Raw genomic sequence first — 20,043 nt, 5'->3', positions numbered from 1 at the left:
GATACCTAATTCATTTTAAATTAATTTCTTGATTTTTAAAAACACATAAGACGTGTGTATGTATAATCTGTGCCAAAACAAAAACCAATATGTAATTGCTCGTCATCTAAATATTAATTTTGGTAGTTTTCGACATGATAAAAAACGAAATTACATAATATTATGTAATCTGCAATACACTATCAATTTATATTGTTGGAATTTCCCGATGTTCCCGATGAATACATTGTCTGGCTTAAAAATGTAATACAAGGCTCCTTATAAGCAGTCAATACAGCTGTAACCAAAAACTCACTGATCATTATAATAGAATAGGCAGGCATGCGAATCATAGACCTCATAAACATTATATCGATGATGTAAATGCAATGTTTTTTTCAATAATATAACCATAGCACTTAATTCTCTATGGATTAAACGGGGTGATGAGCATGCTGTTTAATCAATGGTATTACTCTATGGCAGATAATGTGTTATCATTAATCAAAATCGCATTGTTTTGTAATGAATGTAAGTATACCTACTATCTACTTGGCTACTTAACAAAAGACGTGATCCGTCTTCTGCCTACATACAAATCGTATTAGTTTGTTGCATTCACGCTGGTAAGCATTACATCGGCTTAATGAATAATAATATGACGAATCTACTGTTTTACCCGTGTATTATAATATCATATAATTGTGAATATAATATTAGTGTGTGGAAAATTTAGATTTATATTTTGGTTTTCCGGGACGGCTATAATGTGTGGATGGAACCTATCACCGAACGCTGTTCGAAGCCTCGGCAACGGTACCCATTCGACGCTTTTTCATTTTAAATAATTTTATGCTATACACAATACACTAATCATTTTGAACTCGTTTTCAGACACTGCAACGGCCTTATGACATAATATTTAGCTGGTATTAAATGTAATTATTATACACCAACCGCGGTTGGTTATTTATTTTTAAATTTAATTTATTTCAAGGCTCTTTATGATATAGTATTTACAACCACAAAACCACGACTATCCTCTTAAGTAGTCGGTAGCCGGAACTCGGATGCGGGAAGGGACCAGTGTTATAAATTACCCTATGGATAGAAGTCGAACTACTCTGCCTCTAACTAGGGCGGGGGTTTGGATATTTAACCCACCTACCTCTATTGACATTTTTTGCTCTAATAAATGTATTATGTATGTAAGAAAATTGTAAAAATCTTGGTTTAATACTTAGCCCCCCTGCTCACACCCTACAATTCATAACCCTGGAAGTGGACAGGATGCTCAGTGCTCGCTCACGAGTTACTAGGTACTCACTCGCAAGGCGAATAGAATGGAATATCTTTAATCTTGCTCGTAAAGTTAGTATTGACTTGCGGGCGGCTTCGCGGACTAAGTTTATGTGAAAACAAATAGCTGTGTACATCATTGACATTTGTGTGATTTATTTAATAAATTACAATAATTACATTCATAATTCATATGGCCGTCGACGAACTGTTCCGTACCTATATCACATTACATAGTTGCAGAATTATTTGTGTTACTACTATTTAGTATTTACCAACTGAATAGCTAATAAGTAATAACTAATTTATATATTCTTACTCAATCGATTTTTTTTCTTATTATGTAATTATAAATTAACATGTGCTTTTGTGTACCGATTACACTGTATGTGTATTTATTTATGTATCTTAGTTCTTAGATAGTAATATTATTGTAAATTGTATAAAGTTATAACATAAGCAAAAACAATAGTCACATGATTTTATGAACGATAAGAAAAAATTACCGGATAAAAAACATCTTGGTAAAATTGAAGTAAATTATTCGGTAAATTTACTGAATTCACATCCTCTATACCCATGGACATACTAGCTGGTATCCAGAATCACAGTCACTGCTGCAGCACTCCAATGGTATACTTTTGTACAACGATACCGTCGATACCTAATGCATTACCATTTACCGTAACACACAAGGGATATAAATTGAGTATATTATTATTAGTTATTACTATACGTATCTTATTAATTTAGTATTTAAATTTTAAATATAATATACTCAATAAAAGGAATATAGGATCAGTATATATGAATAAGCGCGAATATATAGTTACATATCTACTGATAATAAGGAATTTCACTATTTCAGTATTATAATATATAGTATATTGTATAAAATACTGAAGTATTGTCAAATATACTGTTCAGATAGCTATTTCAATATTATATAATGGCATTTTGGCATTTCGATATTATACGATACGTATATGTACATCCATTATCCATACCTATTCAAGCTGTATTTCAGAAATTATATTGGTGTATTGTGTATAGGTATTGAAGAAACTATCAATTCTGCATTTCTACCCATAGTTCATGCATATTATGGCCGAGCTGGTGAACTATGTTGCAGACAGTAGTCCACATAAAAATTGTTATGCTTCAGGTTTATCAACTCAATTTGTATGATAATTAATAATAACTACTCCGAATAATATTTTGTTTGTAGAGGAAGACGCAACCACTCAACAAACAAATAAAATATAAATTATTTGTAAAAACCGTGTCGTACAAAAAAAATCAGTAATAACCACCCTACTGTCACATACCACAAGTAATAAGAATATAAAATATACACCTACACAATAAACGAATAAATATTTTGCTATGAATTTTAGTTACTTAATTATAATTGTAAGTGGTTCTTCTTAGCGCTAAACCGTTTATACAAATTTGATGTAAATTTATTACAAGGTTCCTCATATAGGTACAACCAACTTTTCATACTTCAATTTCAACGTATCGAAAATATATAAAGTCACAATTTTGTTTATGAATTAAAATTGCTATGAAATTCACCAAAATCACAAATATATGTACATATCTTATTATCTTAATAATAATCACCTGTGAAATAAAAATAACTGTATTTTAAAATATATTTAACAACAATTTTTTTTCCAAGCATGTAGAAGTTTTATGACGATTACAAATGTCTGCTACAATGTAAAACCGTTTCACATTTGTATAAATTGTATTCAGTAAATCTGTATACGTATATTTTACTGGAAACAATTTGAAAAATGCTCAAATAATACCTGCAGTAGTGTACACAACAATTATTTATATTATACTTAGGGTTTTGAATTTGAAATATTTCAAAATTGAAAATTTCACTCTTCTTTGATTATTTCAATGAAATTGTGAAAAATATTTTTTCTACTTTTAAACGCGTTTGATTATAAGTAGATTATTATAAGTAATATACTGATTAGTTAATACACGCAGAAAATATTGATGCTGAATAATTTTTCAGTTATCAATCATAAAAGAGGTTTGTTAAAAAACATCAAACATTTTTTATAAGAGTTTTAAAATATTTTATGTTAATGAATTGGCTTATGAGTTTCTAACTTTTGAGTTAAAATGCGAGTTAATTTAAAATGTTGAAAAATGTTATATTATAGTTTTATTTTTTTGGACAACTTATATTTTATAATACCTATGTTTCATATTTTCTTGGTTTTATACAATAAAACGAATGTTAATAATGTTCATTTTCTTTATTTTTCATAGAAATGAAATATTTCAAGAAAATGAATTTCATGAAATTTTAAAACATTGATTATACTTATAAAATAATTGTTTACAATTTTTTTTTTAATTTTAGAATAATTATAAATGTATAAACAATTTTGCTCAGTGTTGCTTTGCGAATACCTACAATACCTATACATCGTTGTACATGCGCATACCTGCCTTGTTTGAGTATTTTTCAAATTGTTTTCTGTAACATGTGATTCACACTGCAACCATTACAATGTATAGGACCATCATTCATACATCTGTAATTAAATGTAAAATATACAATAAGTCGTTTTCTGAATATTCATTAAATTTCTGTTAAGAGTATATGACATAATATTATTAATACGTTTTTGTGGCAATATTCTTTTATTGATTGATTGATTTATGCTTATTATAAAACTCTGCGCGGAACATTCCTAACATTACTTACAATAAATATTGTAGATGCTTGAAAATTAAATTTAAGATATAACATCATTGGCTTAGAAAATTATTTAAATAAATTAGAAAGACATTTTTAAGAATTTATCGATTGCTTACAATTTATAATTGATAAAATGATAACATATCAACATTTAAACTTAAAATAACCCCTTATTATCTCAAAACAGTGACTTGAGTTACTTCCTCGTTGAAAATACTATCGATTTTGTCAATGTAGAATAACCACGACTTTAGGTATTTGTACGGACGTAATTGATGAATAAAAATAGAATTAGAATTATTATTTTTATAATTGTAGAATATGCTTCATTTATGGAACTATCCAGAAATATGCAGTTAATATGCATTATCATTCAAAAATGCAAAAAAAAATGAACCATAGAATCCACACATTACGAAACGTCAAAATGTATGATCAAAATATTATTCTATGTGAATTGTAGAAGAATATGTATTTCCATATAAATTCGGGACCTAATTATTAGTATTCAATTATATAATGGAAAACTAAAAATTTCTATCATATTATTACCATAGTTTGTTGATTCTTTGGACATTCACGATACCTTTAGTGCCATAATATAAATTAATTTACGTTGTACCAACTTTATGCAATGCTGTTCTGCCTAACATTGTCCATGCCAGAGATTTTTTTATATGTATTATAGGTATGCCATATTTTTACTATATAATTATAACATTATAGTAAGTTATGTAATATGTAACCTATGGCAATCATTTAAATAAACAATGTGGAATATTATAGCATGATATAACCTTTTTATGAGTGAACGTGAACCCTATAGGTAATTTAATGGTATTATGCGTCATGGGACAGTGAACGAGTTGTAGGCATGAAGCTTGAATATTATACTATTGGTAGTAGGTAGTTATAGAAAAAAAATATTAAAAGTAGGCTTTCGTCGCAAAATATGGGTGTGACTTCAATAAATTTAAATCTAGACATGAAAATAAATATTAATTAAATAATAAGACTTGTAAGTTGTAAACTTTAAATGTTGGTAGGTAGTAGGTACATCATAGGTATTATATTATTTATATTTTGTATTATATTATAGAGTTGTAAGAGTTGTTGCTACTATAGATCTTATAATAAATGTAGATCGCACCTTTTAGTAAATTAACTAAACTACATGTCTAGTGTCTACCAACCCTTCTAAAAGTGAGATAGAATCTTCGAAGCAGTATCTTATAAAGAGTTAGGAGCGCCTCACTCCCCATAGTCACCCACTCACCCCTTTGTATAGTTATATCTATCCCTGATTGAACGTCCCAATATTTTTTAATTGACATTCTGAAACGGTGCTCAGTGATGCGTACAACATCTTGGTGTACATAGATTTAAAAAAAAATGTTACATGATTTCATATATTCTTTTACTTAAATAAATCATATGTATCAAGAGTACTGGCAAATAATATTGATGTTTTGAACAAAAAAACTCATACAACTGCCATTAAACTATTAAAGGCACAATTTTTCTTTCTATAAATTCCATGAATTGTTTTGATCTATACTTTAAATGTATGAACTGTGTTATTTATCTTTTAAACAGTAATCCAATCAACCAAATGAGTTTCAGCCATCAACAACAATTTCCTACTAGTTTCTACATATTATAAAAATGAATGTTCTTTGTTTGTTGCTTGTAGACTCAAAAACTGCTGGGGGAATTTAATAAAAGTTACCAAAAAACTTGGACAGTCTTTGCTTCGATAGTATTTGATTTATTTTAGTTTATACCGTCTAGTATTAATAATCAATTAAATCTATTATAATATAATTATTTAAATTGTGTATATTACACTTTTTTAACCAATGAGTGTACATTATATATTATAATTTATAATCAATTAAAAATAAATTGTATGAATGGCTCATAGATCAAATTTTAAATAAACAATTTAATATTTTATTGACTCAAGTATAGTATAGATTAAATGACATTTAATATAAAATTACTTATAAGTACCCTTCTTGATATTAAATTATAATATCAATGCCCAATGGTAGTATTAATAATAAAGTGTTTGGAAGAAACCTTCGAATGGGCCTCAGAATAAGATTGATCATGGCAAACAGTTGGATATGGAAGCTGAGAAGAGGAAATAATAATAATTTAAAAAAATAAGTTAATTAAAAATATTTTTTATTTTTATCTGTTTTCAAATTATTGTACTAGAATACTAGATGAAGCTTTTAATCTATTTCAATTAAATTACTAACAATTTGATTTATAACATTTTCATCACATAATGAATCTAATAATCTATGAGTTATATCAGTATTTAAATCTGATTTTAAGGAACTTGAAGTATGGTTATGTCTATGATATGTTGTGTCAAGCTCTACCTTAGACAAACATTGATCTGGTTCATATACTTTATACTGGTATTTTATGAGCGTAGTTGAATCTGGTTCTTTTGAATCTGTTATATTTTCTTCATTTTTTATCTAAATAACACAAAAAATTAATACAAAAAAACTATGAAATTTTTTTTCTATTACCATTTTAATGCTTTGGTCGATAAAATTAATTGATTCTGCAATCATGGACGGTGAAAATATCTAAAAAGTAAATAATTTAAATTTTAAAATTGTATATAATTTATAATTATTATTTATAGTCAATAAAATACTTATCAATTACTTCATTCGGATTTAGTAATCTTGATTGAATATTCTTAGACACACCAGAACATAAACTGCTTGCCATAAAACGAACCACAGACTCCTTTAACCGAGCCATGTTGTCATATTTAGGAGTCTGAATCCAAGTATTAATACTAACAGCAGTTGTTAAGTTTTCAACATAATGCCACCATTTATGTGGAACGATTAGAACATCTCCTGGTGATAAAACAACTGTCACACATCTACAAGCATCATCAATATCTGAAACGTGAAAGATTGTAAAGAATACATAATTTACAGTATGTCAAATAATAAACCTACCCTTAATATTGTCTGGACATGAAAAGTTAATTTTACTATAACAGCTTGACTCTTCATAAGGCACTCTAGAAGGCTTCAAATATTTTCCCATTTCAGGTGGCATAAGAATCCAACGTTTTCTACACAATAATTTAAGTTTAAATTCTATAGTCATATTTAACATTTAGCAAACATTTAATAGTTTATGTCAAACAAACTGGCTCTGCCCACCACATTTTTTAATTTTAGAAAATTTAACAAAAAATCTTTTTTTGTTTCTATTTCCACTAGCTGTAAATCAGCCAATTTTTGAGATAGGAGAAAAATGTATGCATACAAGTTGCTTATAAAAAATTGATCTACCCAAATTAGTTTTAAAAATACCTGTTAGTATTTGAAAAAATGCAAGTTGTATTGCGCATGCGCAGACTGAAAGAGTTAAACAATTTGAAATTTGTCAAAATATGTGTATTTCAGTATTTTATATACCCCCTTAAAAATCCCATTTCAATCCAACGTTACTGAACAGAAATATTTCGTGTTACCATTTGAGTGAAACACACTGTATACCAAGAAACAATTTTTTGTGTGAATTAATAACAAGTAATTACACGAAAGTAAAAAAAAAAGACTGTGTGGCAGAATCATAATATGTAAATAATGAAAATGCCTTTTCGTGGTATTATTTTAACTTTTTAATTTGATGAACTATAAAAAAATTATGAGTTTATTGAGTGATTGCTTAATTATGAATTGTGTTTGTATTTCTTGGCGGCAGAGCCAATAACCGCCAGTTTGTTTGACGTCAACTCTTGTACACAGTAAACTATTCAATATTTTATAAACAAAAATAGAAAAAAATTACATTTAAATTAAAAAAAATATCTTGCTTTAACTAAAAAAAAAAAATTGTAGTTACTATTATAATGTTATCATCAATAGCAAATAATAACTTATTATTTATTATAGTGGAGCAATTTTTTTTTTATTGTAGAATATTAAAACAAACTCATAATATCTTCTATACGTTTTATATCAAATTTTATTAACCAACTAACTTTCCATGAACTTGAGCCACTAAATTAATACCATACAAATCTTGATGACATGGTGTATGTGCACCAATACTTCCAATCCACAAAGTTGAATCTTTTGGACCTAAATTTTCATAACCAAATTTTTTCCATGATATGGACTAAAATTAAATAAACATATTTATTATTCAACAGTTTTTTAAGGAATTAAAAGGAACTAACTTTGAATATGTTTTCATTAACTGTTTTTCCAATGTGCTTATAATCAAAATATAACCAATTTCCACTGTTTTCAATATCTTTTGACATGTTTATAACTTCGCTAAACGAATGACTTTCATACAAACACTTACTTTCCCATAAAGGTTCCTGCCAATAAATAAATTAAAATAATTAATTATGTTCACATTATTATACTTAATTTAATTTACTTTAGTACACGTAATTCTTCCTTTTCTGCAGTTTAATGACTGGTGTTCAAATATACTGTTCCATTTGTCCAAATTCCATTTAAACAGTTCCCAATCATCTAACATATCATTAAAAACTATCGGAACTCGAGATGATTCGATAAGGTTTTTAATATTATCCATAATTGAATCTGCAAAGAAAAAATACTAGATAGAAGTATTGTTTGTATAATAAATTATTATTTATGTTAGTTCAACTACACTGACACTGTATGTACATTTTCTATTGAAATTGAAAACAAAGATAGTAGGGATCCACTATCTAACTACTATTTTTTTACAGTTTTAAATCAAATAGTGTACAAAAAATACAACTTAGCTCACAAACATCATAATCTCAAAAATACAGAAAAAAACTTTTATTTAGGTAGTTGTCAAAAAATAAAAAATATTATAGCAAGTTAAAACAAACTTTTAGATGGAAAAATAATAATCCAAATATGTTCATTCTTAAAGTAAAAAATATAAATAAATTTTATATTTTTGTAACAATGTACATTTGCGAACAATTTGTTATAACCGTCATTAGTCTATATTTAATAAAAAATACCTATAAAGGAGATAGTTATAAGACAACAAATAAACTATCATGTACAACCGTGATAAAGTATTGCGAAGAGAAATAATAAAATACTTAACTACTTTAAACTGATGCTTACCCTATAGTTGTATTTTAATTTTAGTAAGTTTATTAGTAATTATGAATTGCATTTAGTTTCAAAACTTTTTTATTAAATGATCAAAAATAATTTACTAGAAATGTATTTAAAACATTTAAATAAACTCAGCAGCCAGCAATGATTTTACATCACTGAGATCTAACTTTGAGCAGTAACTTGCAGGTTCCTATGTCTGAAAGTGAAAACTGTAATAATTTATGATTGTTAATTTACTATATTTATTTAAAATTGTAAAAATATCAATACATCTTAGTTTTATTGTTAATTCGTGATCAGTGTACAATCCATAATAGTATTTAAATATATTTGTATTGCAATACAGGTGGAGATTCTAAGTACAGGTAAACAATTTAACATTTTCAAAATAGATGTACTCTGAATGGCAATAACTGAATAAGTTTGACCAACCCCTGTTTTTCATCCTATTAGGTTATTGGTTACAGTTTATGGGAATAGTTATTGATGCAAAGTCGAATAAAGAAAGCATAAATATCAGAACTAGAAACATGGCCGTTATTGGGGAAAATGACTTACTTATGCAGACTGCAATTGTGTGTTAGTTGTTTTTATGATATTCAAAATACTTCAATGTATTTTTTTTTAATCAGAATTATATATTTTCATAAAAACTTAGTTTCGTAAATAAATCAAAGTTTTACTCATTCTAATAATATAGTGATTTGTACGAAATTAGCATAACGTAAGATTGAAGTAGATTGTCATTAGTTATACAAAAACTATACCGTAAACTTTATCTAGAATTCAAGAAATTAGAACAAATATCAAAAAGCATAAAACAAAATTTGCAATATAAAATAATAGTGAATAGTGAATGAGAATCCTGAATTACCGAATCAGTTTTCAATTGATAACAGAAATCAGTTCTAATAAGTAATATTTGAATTTGGACATCTAATCTACTATCATTGAACAATAAGATCAAAATATCTATATTTAGTATCTACCATAAATGATAGTAATTTAACTCCATTTTGAGTTCATTGACTCTCAGATCACAGACAAATTATTGTTATGTTGGCACTCAGATAACTAGATGAAAACAACTTGTAGAAAACTAGAAAATGTTAGATTATAGAATTTACTATTTAGTATGTAGGCATGAAGTATTCACAATTAGCATAAATTTAAAAATATTCTAAAACCAATGGTACTACTGTACTAGCCACTAGAATGTTATATAATAACTATACTAATCTATGCACTAGAACCAGGCAGCCGTGGAAGTTGTGGCTTGTAGTAATTATTATTTTTTATGTAGTTACGAGTTAGGTCGTTAAGAGTTTAAGACTTGGGAGTTGGTAAGAACTGAGAATAGTATTAAAAAAGAAGATTAAAAATTAATCATGTTTTTCGTAGTTTGTTCATAATTCATAACTCATAAGTTGCAATGTTGCATCATATAGGCCAATTATTTGTTAATATTTAATTGCTTGTTTCAACTTCCAAATTAAATTTTAAATGGTTATGTTATTACATTGGTATTTATAATCAACTCTTGAAATTCATAAGTCAAAAACACTTGGTAAAATAAAGAACACATTTTCAATTAACTGAAAAGTTATAATTTATTTGAATAAAATGCAATAACAATAAAGATCAGAAAACATTTTAACATCATATATACATAATATATAGTTAAAAATAATTTGTATTCTTTCTTATTGTAACAATAACAAACTTTTACCTGAAATTAGGTATTGAAATAATCACAGTAAATCTTTTTAATGTACAATTTTCCACTCATTAAATGTTTTGAAACACATTAAAAAGAGACTATTAAAAATAATAAGTTGTATTCTCTATTAAAGGTTATTTATTCGTTAGAATATTATATTTTTCAGTAGTTCAAAGAAAGCCATTAAAAATAACATTTTGATAATTTGTTTTACGATAGATAACAGTTCATGTTCATGATTAGTTAAAAAGTTAATATTATTCCTATTCAGTCATTTTTGTTCTCTTATGTACTTTCATAAATTTTTTTTTTAAATTAAAATACATTTTACACTTAAATACATACTTATGTTATAATTAAACATAAATATTTGATAAATAACTTTTGCACGCACAGGAATATAACAATTTACAAATATAAAATAAAGTTCATATTATTATTATCAACACTGTAAACTATAAATTTAATAATTTTAATAGTAATAAAATAACATACTGTATAAAAATGAATAACACATAGATTGACCTATGTAAAATATATATGTATATATATAAAAAAAACATAATATGTATGAGGAGAGTCAACTATTAATGTATAAGAAGTTGTTAACAAGGCAAGTTTATTGAGGCAGATAAATATTTCTAATATGTAGGTAATTACTAGCATTAGTACTACCACTTTTATTTACTTTATTAAATGAGTATTTACTGTTATGGAAATTTCTTTAATAATAGTACATTGGCATTAATTGTTTTAAACAAAAATGTAATAATCGCCAAATATTAGAATAGATTATTCTGAATTGGTTTTTAAAGTGATGTGGACAACATTTAGTTTAGGATTCAATAATAACAACTAACTAGGCTATATAATATATTTTGTAATAGAATAATAATGAATTACTATTATAATTCTAGAACAATTATACACAGATAATACAATTAAGACTGAATTGTGATAATAAATTAAAAATATATTTGAACCTAGTGTTAAATAAACCATACTATTAAATTAGGTAATTAAAATTAGTAATAACTAATTACATAAATATAAATTATCATTTAAATACAATATAACTGTTTGAAATAAATTGCACCATTTAACAGACTTTATGACTAACACTAGAATCTTATCATTGACTTAAGCTTATGTCATATTTCTAATACTAATTTAACAAATAAATAAAAGCTCAGTTTCTATAGAATTATCACAGAAGAAAAATCATAAGTTGTCGATTGTAGTAAATGTATATTTTGGAATTGGGTATATATCACATATTTTTTACATACTACCCAATTCCAGCACCTGTATTTACATATCACAGCAATGGATTACCCTGGATATTCAAGAGTGGCCACTTAAAATAAAAATAAAAACTTAAAAGAAAAAGAAAAACTTAAAATAAAATATATATAATATAAAAATTTGTTTTTACTTAATCTCAAAATGTAACAATAGTCATGGACAGGCAGTTTTATCAAGTCTTATAGAAAATCACTTGAGTAATTTTAATTAGTGTAAACGCGAGTATTATAACTAAATATTATATCTATTATCTATAATAAAAAGGATATTATTAATGCAGTCATTCATTAAATGTAAATATAATTCCTAGTCAAAAAAAACTAGAAGCTTACGTTCAGTAAGTATAATTCAGTTCTTTATATAAAAATTTAGTTTTTATATTTGGCTACTAAAAATAATTTGGTAGAACTGTGGAATTATGAATATAACTGTGCGTAAAATAATGTTTAAAAATAATCTTTTTCTTACTTTTATGTAATATATAAACTATATACCTAAAAATGTATATTTTTATGTAAAAAAATATTATATGTTATTACGATTGGAATTGAAAGTACTCGTTTTATTTGTTTATTCTAGTTGTTGGCAGTTGGATGTATGCGCTTTGTATGTCGCATTAGTGATGATTTCTGTGTAAACTCAATACCACACTCTTCGCACTTCAGTCGTTCACCAGTGTGGATTAGTTCATGTTTCTTAACTATAGCTTTGGCCCCATAAGTTTTACCACAAAAACGGCATGCGTATGATTTTTCACCTCCATTCATCCTGACTTGTATGACATCTTCTTGATGGTCACCATGCATTGCCTCCATGTGTATGTCCAATGATTCTTTAGTGGTGAATACAGCTTCACACTGTTCACATGCTAATTTGTCTTTATGTTCAGCTGCATGCAATTGCAATGTATTCAGATCGTCAAAAGACTTGTTGCACGCTGTACACTTGTATTGAGCAACTTCTGAGTGTAGCTTGGCATGTCTCTGCAATAATGTAAATCGATTGAATTCACGACCACAAATAGAACACGCACAGTTGTATTCGTCTGAGTGGCTTTTCATGTGTAATGCAAGACTGCAGTTACGATAAAATTTACGTCCACATAAATTACATTCACATGTTTTTTCAATAGTGTGAAAGGCAACAGTATGTTGCCAGAGAGCACCACGGTTGCTGAATTTATTTGGACAATATTCACACGAAAATGGAAAAAGAATTTCTGGTTGTTGTGTTTCTAAATTCCATGGTTCTACAGCAGGTTTTGGAACATCTTCATCGTCGGAGTAAACAGCTTCAACACTTGTCATCATGTCACGAATATCTACTTCAGATACTTCATTTTCTGTAGCTTTTAACTGCATCACAAAATAAAATACAAAATACAAATCTGATATTACACTATACATTATTGATTCAAACTAATATAAATAAAACTTTATACAATTTTTACAAATTTATTCTATTATTTTAGTGTAAATAACAATTTCATACATTTTTTTCAATATACAATCATCAACTATAATAATTTAATATTTGTACAAGGGGTTGAAAATGCAGGTCTCCACTTCCTAGTATTATACAATATTTTACCTGTTTTTCAACTGCAAATTTGTTTTGATAATTTGTTAAGTTACGGTTCCTAATAGTTAAACTTTTTTCATTGTGATGCCTGTAAAAAAATAAATTTAAGCATAATTATAGTATATTAAAAAAAAAAACAGATAGTCCAAATTGAAGTTCACATTCTACCGCAGTTGTATATAACATCTATAATAATAATTAATAGGTAATATAAAAAATATTGTAAGCGTTAATATAATTCAGTTTTATAAAGAATACAGTTTTAATGTTGTATAACAAACTAAAGGAAAAATAATTAAATAACATGGTAGCTTTTGTTTGTATTATTTGCTTTAATTCATTTCAAAATAGAAATAGAATAATTGGATTTTTAGAAAATTCAAGATAAGTGGACATCATAACAGTATGCCATTGTGTTGACTCTGTCTTACAATTATTATACAACGTTGCAAATTTTTGTTCAGCAGTTCTGATTTTGTATTGTTGGGTTAAAATAATTATAATAAATTGACGAACTATCTAACTTACTTAAAGATAAATACCTATTATTTTTGTTTTCTTGTTGATTTTTTACAATATTTTAATTTTCAATTGCGTTATGACTTATGAGTATGTAACATTATATTTTAAAATGCTCATCACTGTCTTATAAAATTAAAATATTGTAAAAACTAACAAGAAAAGGCAGATTATCGTCTTACCTTAAATATGATGGTATCTTAATTTACTCATTAAAGCTAACAACAAAGAATTGAAACTGCTGGACATTAATTTTGTTATAGGTTTAAAAATCGAAAATGAGACAATACATGTGGGTGTTATGTAATCTTATTTCATCATCACTGCAGCCAATAAATTCATTAAAAAGAATAGGTGTGTTTCCTATAGTAAACTGATAAAATACAGAGAAAACCATATTCCATACAAGTAATATCAATATTTTTGGTTATTCTATTTTTGGATTTAAAAATAGGGAATTTGAACTTGACATTTCAAAAAATTATTAAAATAGGTTATACAATTGTTTTAGTTAAAATCTACAACATACCTAGGTATTGCATAAGATTTAGATATTAAAATTGTTTAAAAAGTTTTAGGTACTTACACAGTGTTTTTATTAGGTTTATTTGAAATTTCAATGGTACACTCGGCTAATAGTGTAGCCGGTAGTTTGATTGGAAAATCATTGGCAGCGAATATACCCTTGCGTCCAGAATGTCCATTTTCTGACTTGACTTGCCTGAAACCCAAATAAACACAATTCACTGATAACTGAACATTAAACATAAATTGTTTTCTGACATGTCTCTTGCATTAAAGTAATCGTTTCACTTACTTGAAATTGGAATTTGTGTATATAGGAATTATTGTGGTCTCCGACTCCAGTGCTCGTTTCATAGATTTTGACATTGATGGAATTGTTGCCACAGTTTGCTTTTTTTTATTACCAATGGAATCGTTAATTACAACGTTTAACAATTGCGACGGCATTATGCCCAGTTCAATATTATTTTCGGTTTTGACATTAGACGTCATTACAATATTAATTCGGATCGTAGAAAAAAACTCTGTCCAACTCGAAGAAGAACTTATTAAAATGTCTAAACTGTGTGGCGGACTACGGCTGCGGCTAGACACGTTGAAAGAATATGAATTTGAAAATTACAACGAAACCTATTAGGTATAATGTGATAATCGAAGACTTAGTAGGTAACGCACTTTGAAAAATGTAATTTAGAATAGTAGAATGTAAAAGTAATCTTTATTCTTTTGTACTTTAATCGGGTGAGATCACATTTTTGTCCACATCCACAAAATTACATAAATGCTACATTCTGAGAAAAACTAAAAAGTAACCAAAAAAAAAAAATTAACCACTTGATTGATAAAAAATAATTGTATATTGTACATTTTGTACATATATTTTACGTTTATTTTTATACGATTAATAAAAGTAACGGGATTTTGTCAGCTGTTTATTTAGAAATTAGATATTAGATATTGTTACATAACAATATTATTTACTGACTGATAAATTGATTTTGATAAGAATTTCGTAAAGTTGAGGCCTGGTCGAGTAGAGCGTCTATTTAAATTTTAAAAACTAAAAACTTAACTGATTAATAGTTATTAAGTAGTCATATAATGTACAAAAAGTGAAATTTTAGTTTTATTATTTTCTTACAGTTACTACTGGTAATAATATGGATCGGAAAACCCCGGAACTGCGTCCAGCAATTAACGAATACTTCAAGGATCCATCGCCATCATCTAACTTGTTTGATGATATATCATCTCACGCTGCAACCGACAGCAAACGAGAAGAACCCGCAGTTTGTCGTATATTTCAGCAGATTGAAACGAAAAAAACAGACATATTTGACATTATCAAACCTCCAGAGGACAGTCATTATAACAATCCGGCATTTGACATCCGAGAGAGTTAGTTTCAGTTTTTATTGTAGTTGACTAGTAACTACCTGCCCATAATAAAGGTTACATTAAATCATAGTTCAAATTCGATAATTCTCCAGTTGTAAATTACTTGCAATGAAACACTATTCTTTAGCACTTGTTCATATATTTAAAAATTAATAATTATTATTAATTATACTGTTTGCTAATATTGTCGGTAAACACCATTAACATTAGATGTTCTTATATCTTATACATCATTGTCAAAATATTAGTACCTAAACCTAACATTTTATTTCGGGAATTTTTTTTCCAAGGTTTTTTGTTGTATGTTTTTTTTTCCCAGGGACTCTTATTCTGTTTACCGTTCTAAAATGAAAATCATACTCATGAGTGTGTAAATTATCTTCAAATAATTATTGTCTAGATTAGGTTTTCAGTTTTATTTTGTCATACAATATATCTAATACATCAAACTAACTATTGACCTTCATATTGAGATCAATAATAATAATTTTAAAATTTATATTTTTATAGCAACATTCTCAAATACTGGAAATAACAGTATTGATCCTATGGATATATTCAATCATGAGTATGAACTATCTTCAATACCAGCCGAAGATGAAAGACGGCGATTTGCTTGGATACCTTCTGTTAAGACTAAAAATACACTTGAAAAGGCTTCACAAATGAATCATACATTGCCCAGAGACATGTTAACTATGCCAGGAGTTGAAAATGTTAATTTTGTATGTACCTAAACCTATATAATAATAATTATATTTAAAATACTAATTTTAATATTGATTTGTTTCAATATTTTGTGTAGACAGTTAAATTATATGAAAACCTAGTATCATACCTTGGTGAAACCGAGGCAGCTGCGTTTAAAAGTAAAACAATTGATGAAGTTACACAGGACGAACACGGTTTGAAATTGTTAATTGAAGACAGTAATTTTTCTGAAGCATTAAACTTGACAACTCGATTGTTGGCAATGTATGGTCAAGGTCCTGGGCAAGTGGGTTATCCAAGTAAACATACAAAAACTTCACTTCAGGTAATGCATATCCCTTAAATTGTATATTTTGTATAGCATTTGATAATAATAGCAGTATTTTAGTTGTGGTTCACAAGATTTGCACTGCTGGTGAAAATTTGTGCATGGAAAATCATAAGCAAAGAAGCATTAGCCTGGGATGATTTAGATCGACCAGATCTTTATATACAATGGTATAAGGAGCTATATGGTAACAAATATGGGACACTTGTGCCATTTAGTTTTAGGCTTATACTTGCTGAGATACCCCAGTATGTGATTACATCAACTAATGTTTATAATAAATTATTTGAAGTACTCATTGGTGTGAGAAAAGTATGAATTTGAATAGTAATATTTGCTTCCAATTGTATTTTATGTTAAGTATTTTTTATATTTAGATAATTACAAATTTAGAAAATGGACTTGCTGAAGATGGTAGAAATGTAGAGTTGACAATTCAAGACCGAAACACTTCAAAATTGCTTTGGTACTCGAGAGAAGCAAGAGTTATACATTCAATTATTAACTGTGCTGTAAACCAAAAGGTAGAACAAATTAATATTTGTTTTGAAAATTTTTTAATTTTTTAATTTTTAGGATTTTAAACTCGCAATTAAATTATTAAAAGATCTCATTGAAACTCCACGGTTGAAATACACAACTGAACACTCTCGATCACTCTTATCTGCAATGGGCCGTATTTATTTACAAGTTGGTGATCTCAAAGCTCACGGATACTTTCTTAAATCATCTCAACTGAAACCTCAATCACTGTGAGTATCTTTGTGTGGGTGAATCAACTAAATTGTATGTATATTTGTCACGTAATAGCATATTGTATTATATATAGAGGAACATTGGGTGAAAATAAAGGTGATTACCGTGAATTAATAGATGCTGCTTTATTGGCCATTGCTCAAAATAATTACAAAGAAGCTTATAAACATTTTGAAAATGCATACATAATGGACTCAAATAAAGTCATGGTAGTAAATAATTGCTTGTTTCATAATTTACTAAATATTATTATTTTTAATGTAAGTATAAATAGTAAATAATTTTGTGCACATGTTACAGGCTTTAAATAACATGGCTACATGTTTATTTTATGAAGGCCAATTAAATAATGCAATAACACTGTTGGAAGATGCTATACAAAAATTTCCAGATTTGGCATTAAATGAAAGTTTACTATCCAACATATGTTGTTTCTACCAGTTTCAAAATTCTGCGTCTAATAAACAGAGACTACTCAAGTATCATATTATTTCAAAATATAAAAATAGTGTCCCCGATATTATTAATTAAGTTACGTTATATATTAAATTATGTGATATTAAAATATCAAAAAAAAATCTGTTATTTATTTATTTATTTATTTATAGATTTTAATGAAATGTTTTCTATGTTTATGATTTTAATTTAACTCATTTTTATATTAATATTATACTTTTGTTTTGAAAAAAAATTTTCTTTAAAATCATTATATTATTGATGCATTAATGTATTATAATTATAGTTATTGATGACTAAAAAAAGGACATCTTATTAACTAGTAACAAATATGCTTTGATTGGAAAGGGATAAGTACCTCTACTATTTATTAATATCTTGAGAGCACACTACTTATTATTTTAATTTGAACAAGAACAATATGTTCTTATTTACAAAATATTTTTAAACATGACCACAGTATTTTTGTTGTATACGGTACTGCATCCCAGTCAAGTTTTATAATTGAAGAGTATACAAATTAATATACATTTAATTAATTAATACTATTTTAATGTAAATAAATGACTAATGCTTAAAAATATTTATTTCAATCACTCATAGTTTAATTTTTTAGTAGTTGTTATTACTGGCATTCTTGTACGCATATTGTAATTATTTCTTTGAGTGCCCCCTAACACCCATATAACTACATAAGTAAGGATAAGCAAGGATTGATTTAATAATTTGAAGTCATACAAATATTTTTTAAATCTAAGAGTCCGGTTTTTTTTTTCTTTATCTAATTTGAATACTGGGGCCTGGGGGTTAATGATTAATAATAATTGGAGAATATTAGTGTTGATAACAACTGCATCTAAATACATAGAAATAAAATTTATATTTATTCAATGTATTTAACTTTTATATATTTTACAATTATTAGGAAAATTATTTATTATATTTATAATACCCCAGCAATTATTCTAGATTGATATGGTTACCAATGAACAGCTTTTCATTTTTGATGTATAAGAAGATTGGAGATATAGATTATTTTGAAATATTCTATAGAGTATAGATATTCTTTCAATTAATATTTTAGAGAAGAATTTCTCTCAAGGTTTAAAAGGTTAAATTCATTAAATTCAGTTAATTTCATTGTTTCTTCTGGGTGAAATATATATTTATATACCTTTAATACCTAGTAGATGAATTAACATTATGGTCAATTTTAATGAAACAAATAAAATACCAAATTTATCCTGTACATAAAAATGGGGTGGGATCAGAATCTTTAGAGTTTAAATACTTATGTTAAGAAATCTTGCTTACTTTTAGTCTTAAGATGATTTTAATTTTAATTTTTGGTGATATGGTAAATTTTTTAAATGTTCATGATGTCCTAATGTGGTTTTTACAGAAAGAAAAATTGAAAAAGTCGCTGGAAGAGGTCCTCACACAAGGATTTATAGATTTCGAAGAAAATCGAAATTTTTTTTAGCGTCTTTTCTGGTAGAAAAGTGATTCTATATTAGATTCTTTGGGTGGTCAAAAGTAAAAAAAAAAAAACTTAAGGAAAATAGTGTTTTTTAAGTAAGACCAGTTTTTTAAAAATTCA

The 20,043-nt window shown here is 26.8% G+C and overlaps 3 protein-coding genes across 6 annotated transcripts; 1 reads left to right on the top strand and 2 right to left on the bottom strand.

Moving 5' to 3' along the window:
• Positions 1-3,689: 3,689 nt before the first annotated feature.
• LOC111036557 (HSPB1-associated protein 1) lies at positions 3,690-10,048 on the bottom strand. 4 transcript variants are annotated; one of them, XM_022318619.1, is made up of 9 exons: positions 9,703-10,048; positions 8,450-8,619; positions 8,241-8,387; positions 8,043-8,179; positions 7,006-7,124; positions 6,701-6,945; positions 6,559-6,618; positions 6,403-6,504; positions 3,690-3,842 (listed from the first exon to the last, which is right to left on the bottom strand). In XM_022318619.1, exons 2-9 carry the CDS (start codon positions 8,609-8,611, stop codon positions 3,831-3,833), a joined length of 984 nt encoding a protein of 327 aa, XP_022174311.1. In that variant the 5' UTR covers positions 8,612-8,619; positions 9,703-10,048; the 3' UTR covers positions 3,690-3,830. The 4 variants fall into 4 exon arrangements, with proteins under 4 accessions (XP_022174311.1, XP_022174310.1, XP_022174308.1 ...); XM_022318616.1 differs by lacking the exon at positions 3,690-3,842 and having other exon boundaries at positions 6,250-6,504; XM_022318617.1 differs by lacking the exon at positions 3,690-3,842 and having other exon boundaries at positions 6,250-6,504; positions 10,019-10,037.
• A 2,440-nt stretch (positions 10,049-12,488) lies between these two features.
• On the bottom strand, positions 12,489-15,655 carry LOC111036526 (zinc finger protein OZF-like). Its single transcript, XM_022318561.1, has 4 exons — positions 15,087-15,655; positions 14,856-14,990; positions 13,760-13,838; positions 12,489-13,524 (listed from the first exon to the last, which is right to left on the bottom strand). The coding sequence occupies exons 1-4, from the start codon at positions 15,284-15,286 to the stop codon at positions 12,745-12,747; spliced, it is 1,194 nt and encodes a 397-aa protein (XP_022174253.1). The 5' UTR covers positions 15,287-15,655; the 3' UTR covers positions 12,489-12,744.
• Positions 15,656-15,954: 299 nt separating this feature from the next.
• LOC111036525 (trafficking protein particle complex subunit 12) lies at positions 15,955-18,544 on the top strand. The gene is made up of 8 exons (XM_022318560.1): positions 15,955-16,192; positions 16,703-16,917; positions 16,998-17,228; positions 17,292-17,543; positions 17,609-17,755; positions 17,808-17,983; positions 18,061-18,196; positions 18,288-18,544. The coding sequence occupies exons 1-8, from the start codon at positions 15,955-15,957 to the stop codon at positions 18,516-18,518; spliced, it is 1,626 nt and encodes a 541-aa protein (XP_022174252.1). The 3' UTR covers positions 18,519-18,544.
• Positions 18,545-20,043: the final 1,499 nt, after the last annotated feature.

This window comes from Myzus persicae, unplaced genomic scaffold (genome assembly GCF_001856785.1).
Source record: "Myzus persicae strain clone G006 unplaced genomic scaffold, MPER_G0061.0, whole genome shotgun sequence".
Taxonomy (NCBI): domain Eukaryota; kingdom Metazoa; phylum Arthropoda; class Insecta; order Hemiptera; family Aphididae; genus Myzus; species Myzus persicae.
This window is presented reverse-complemented; position numbering and strand designations above follow the sequence as displayed.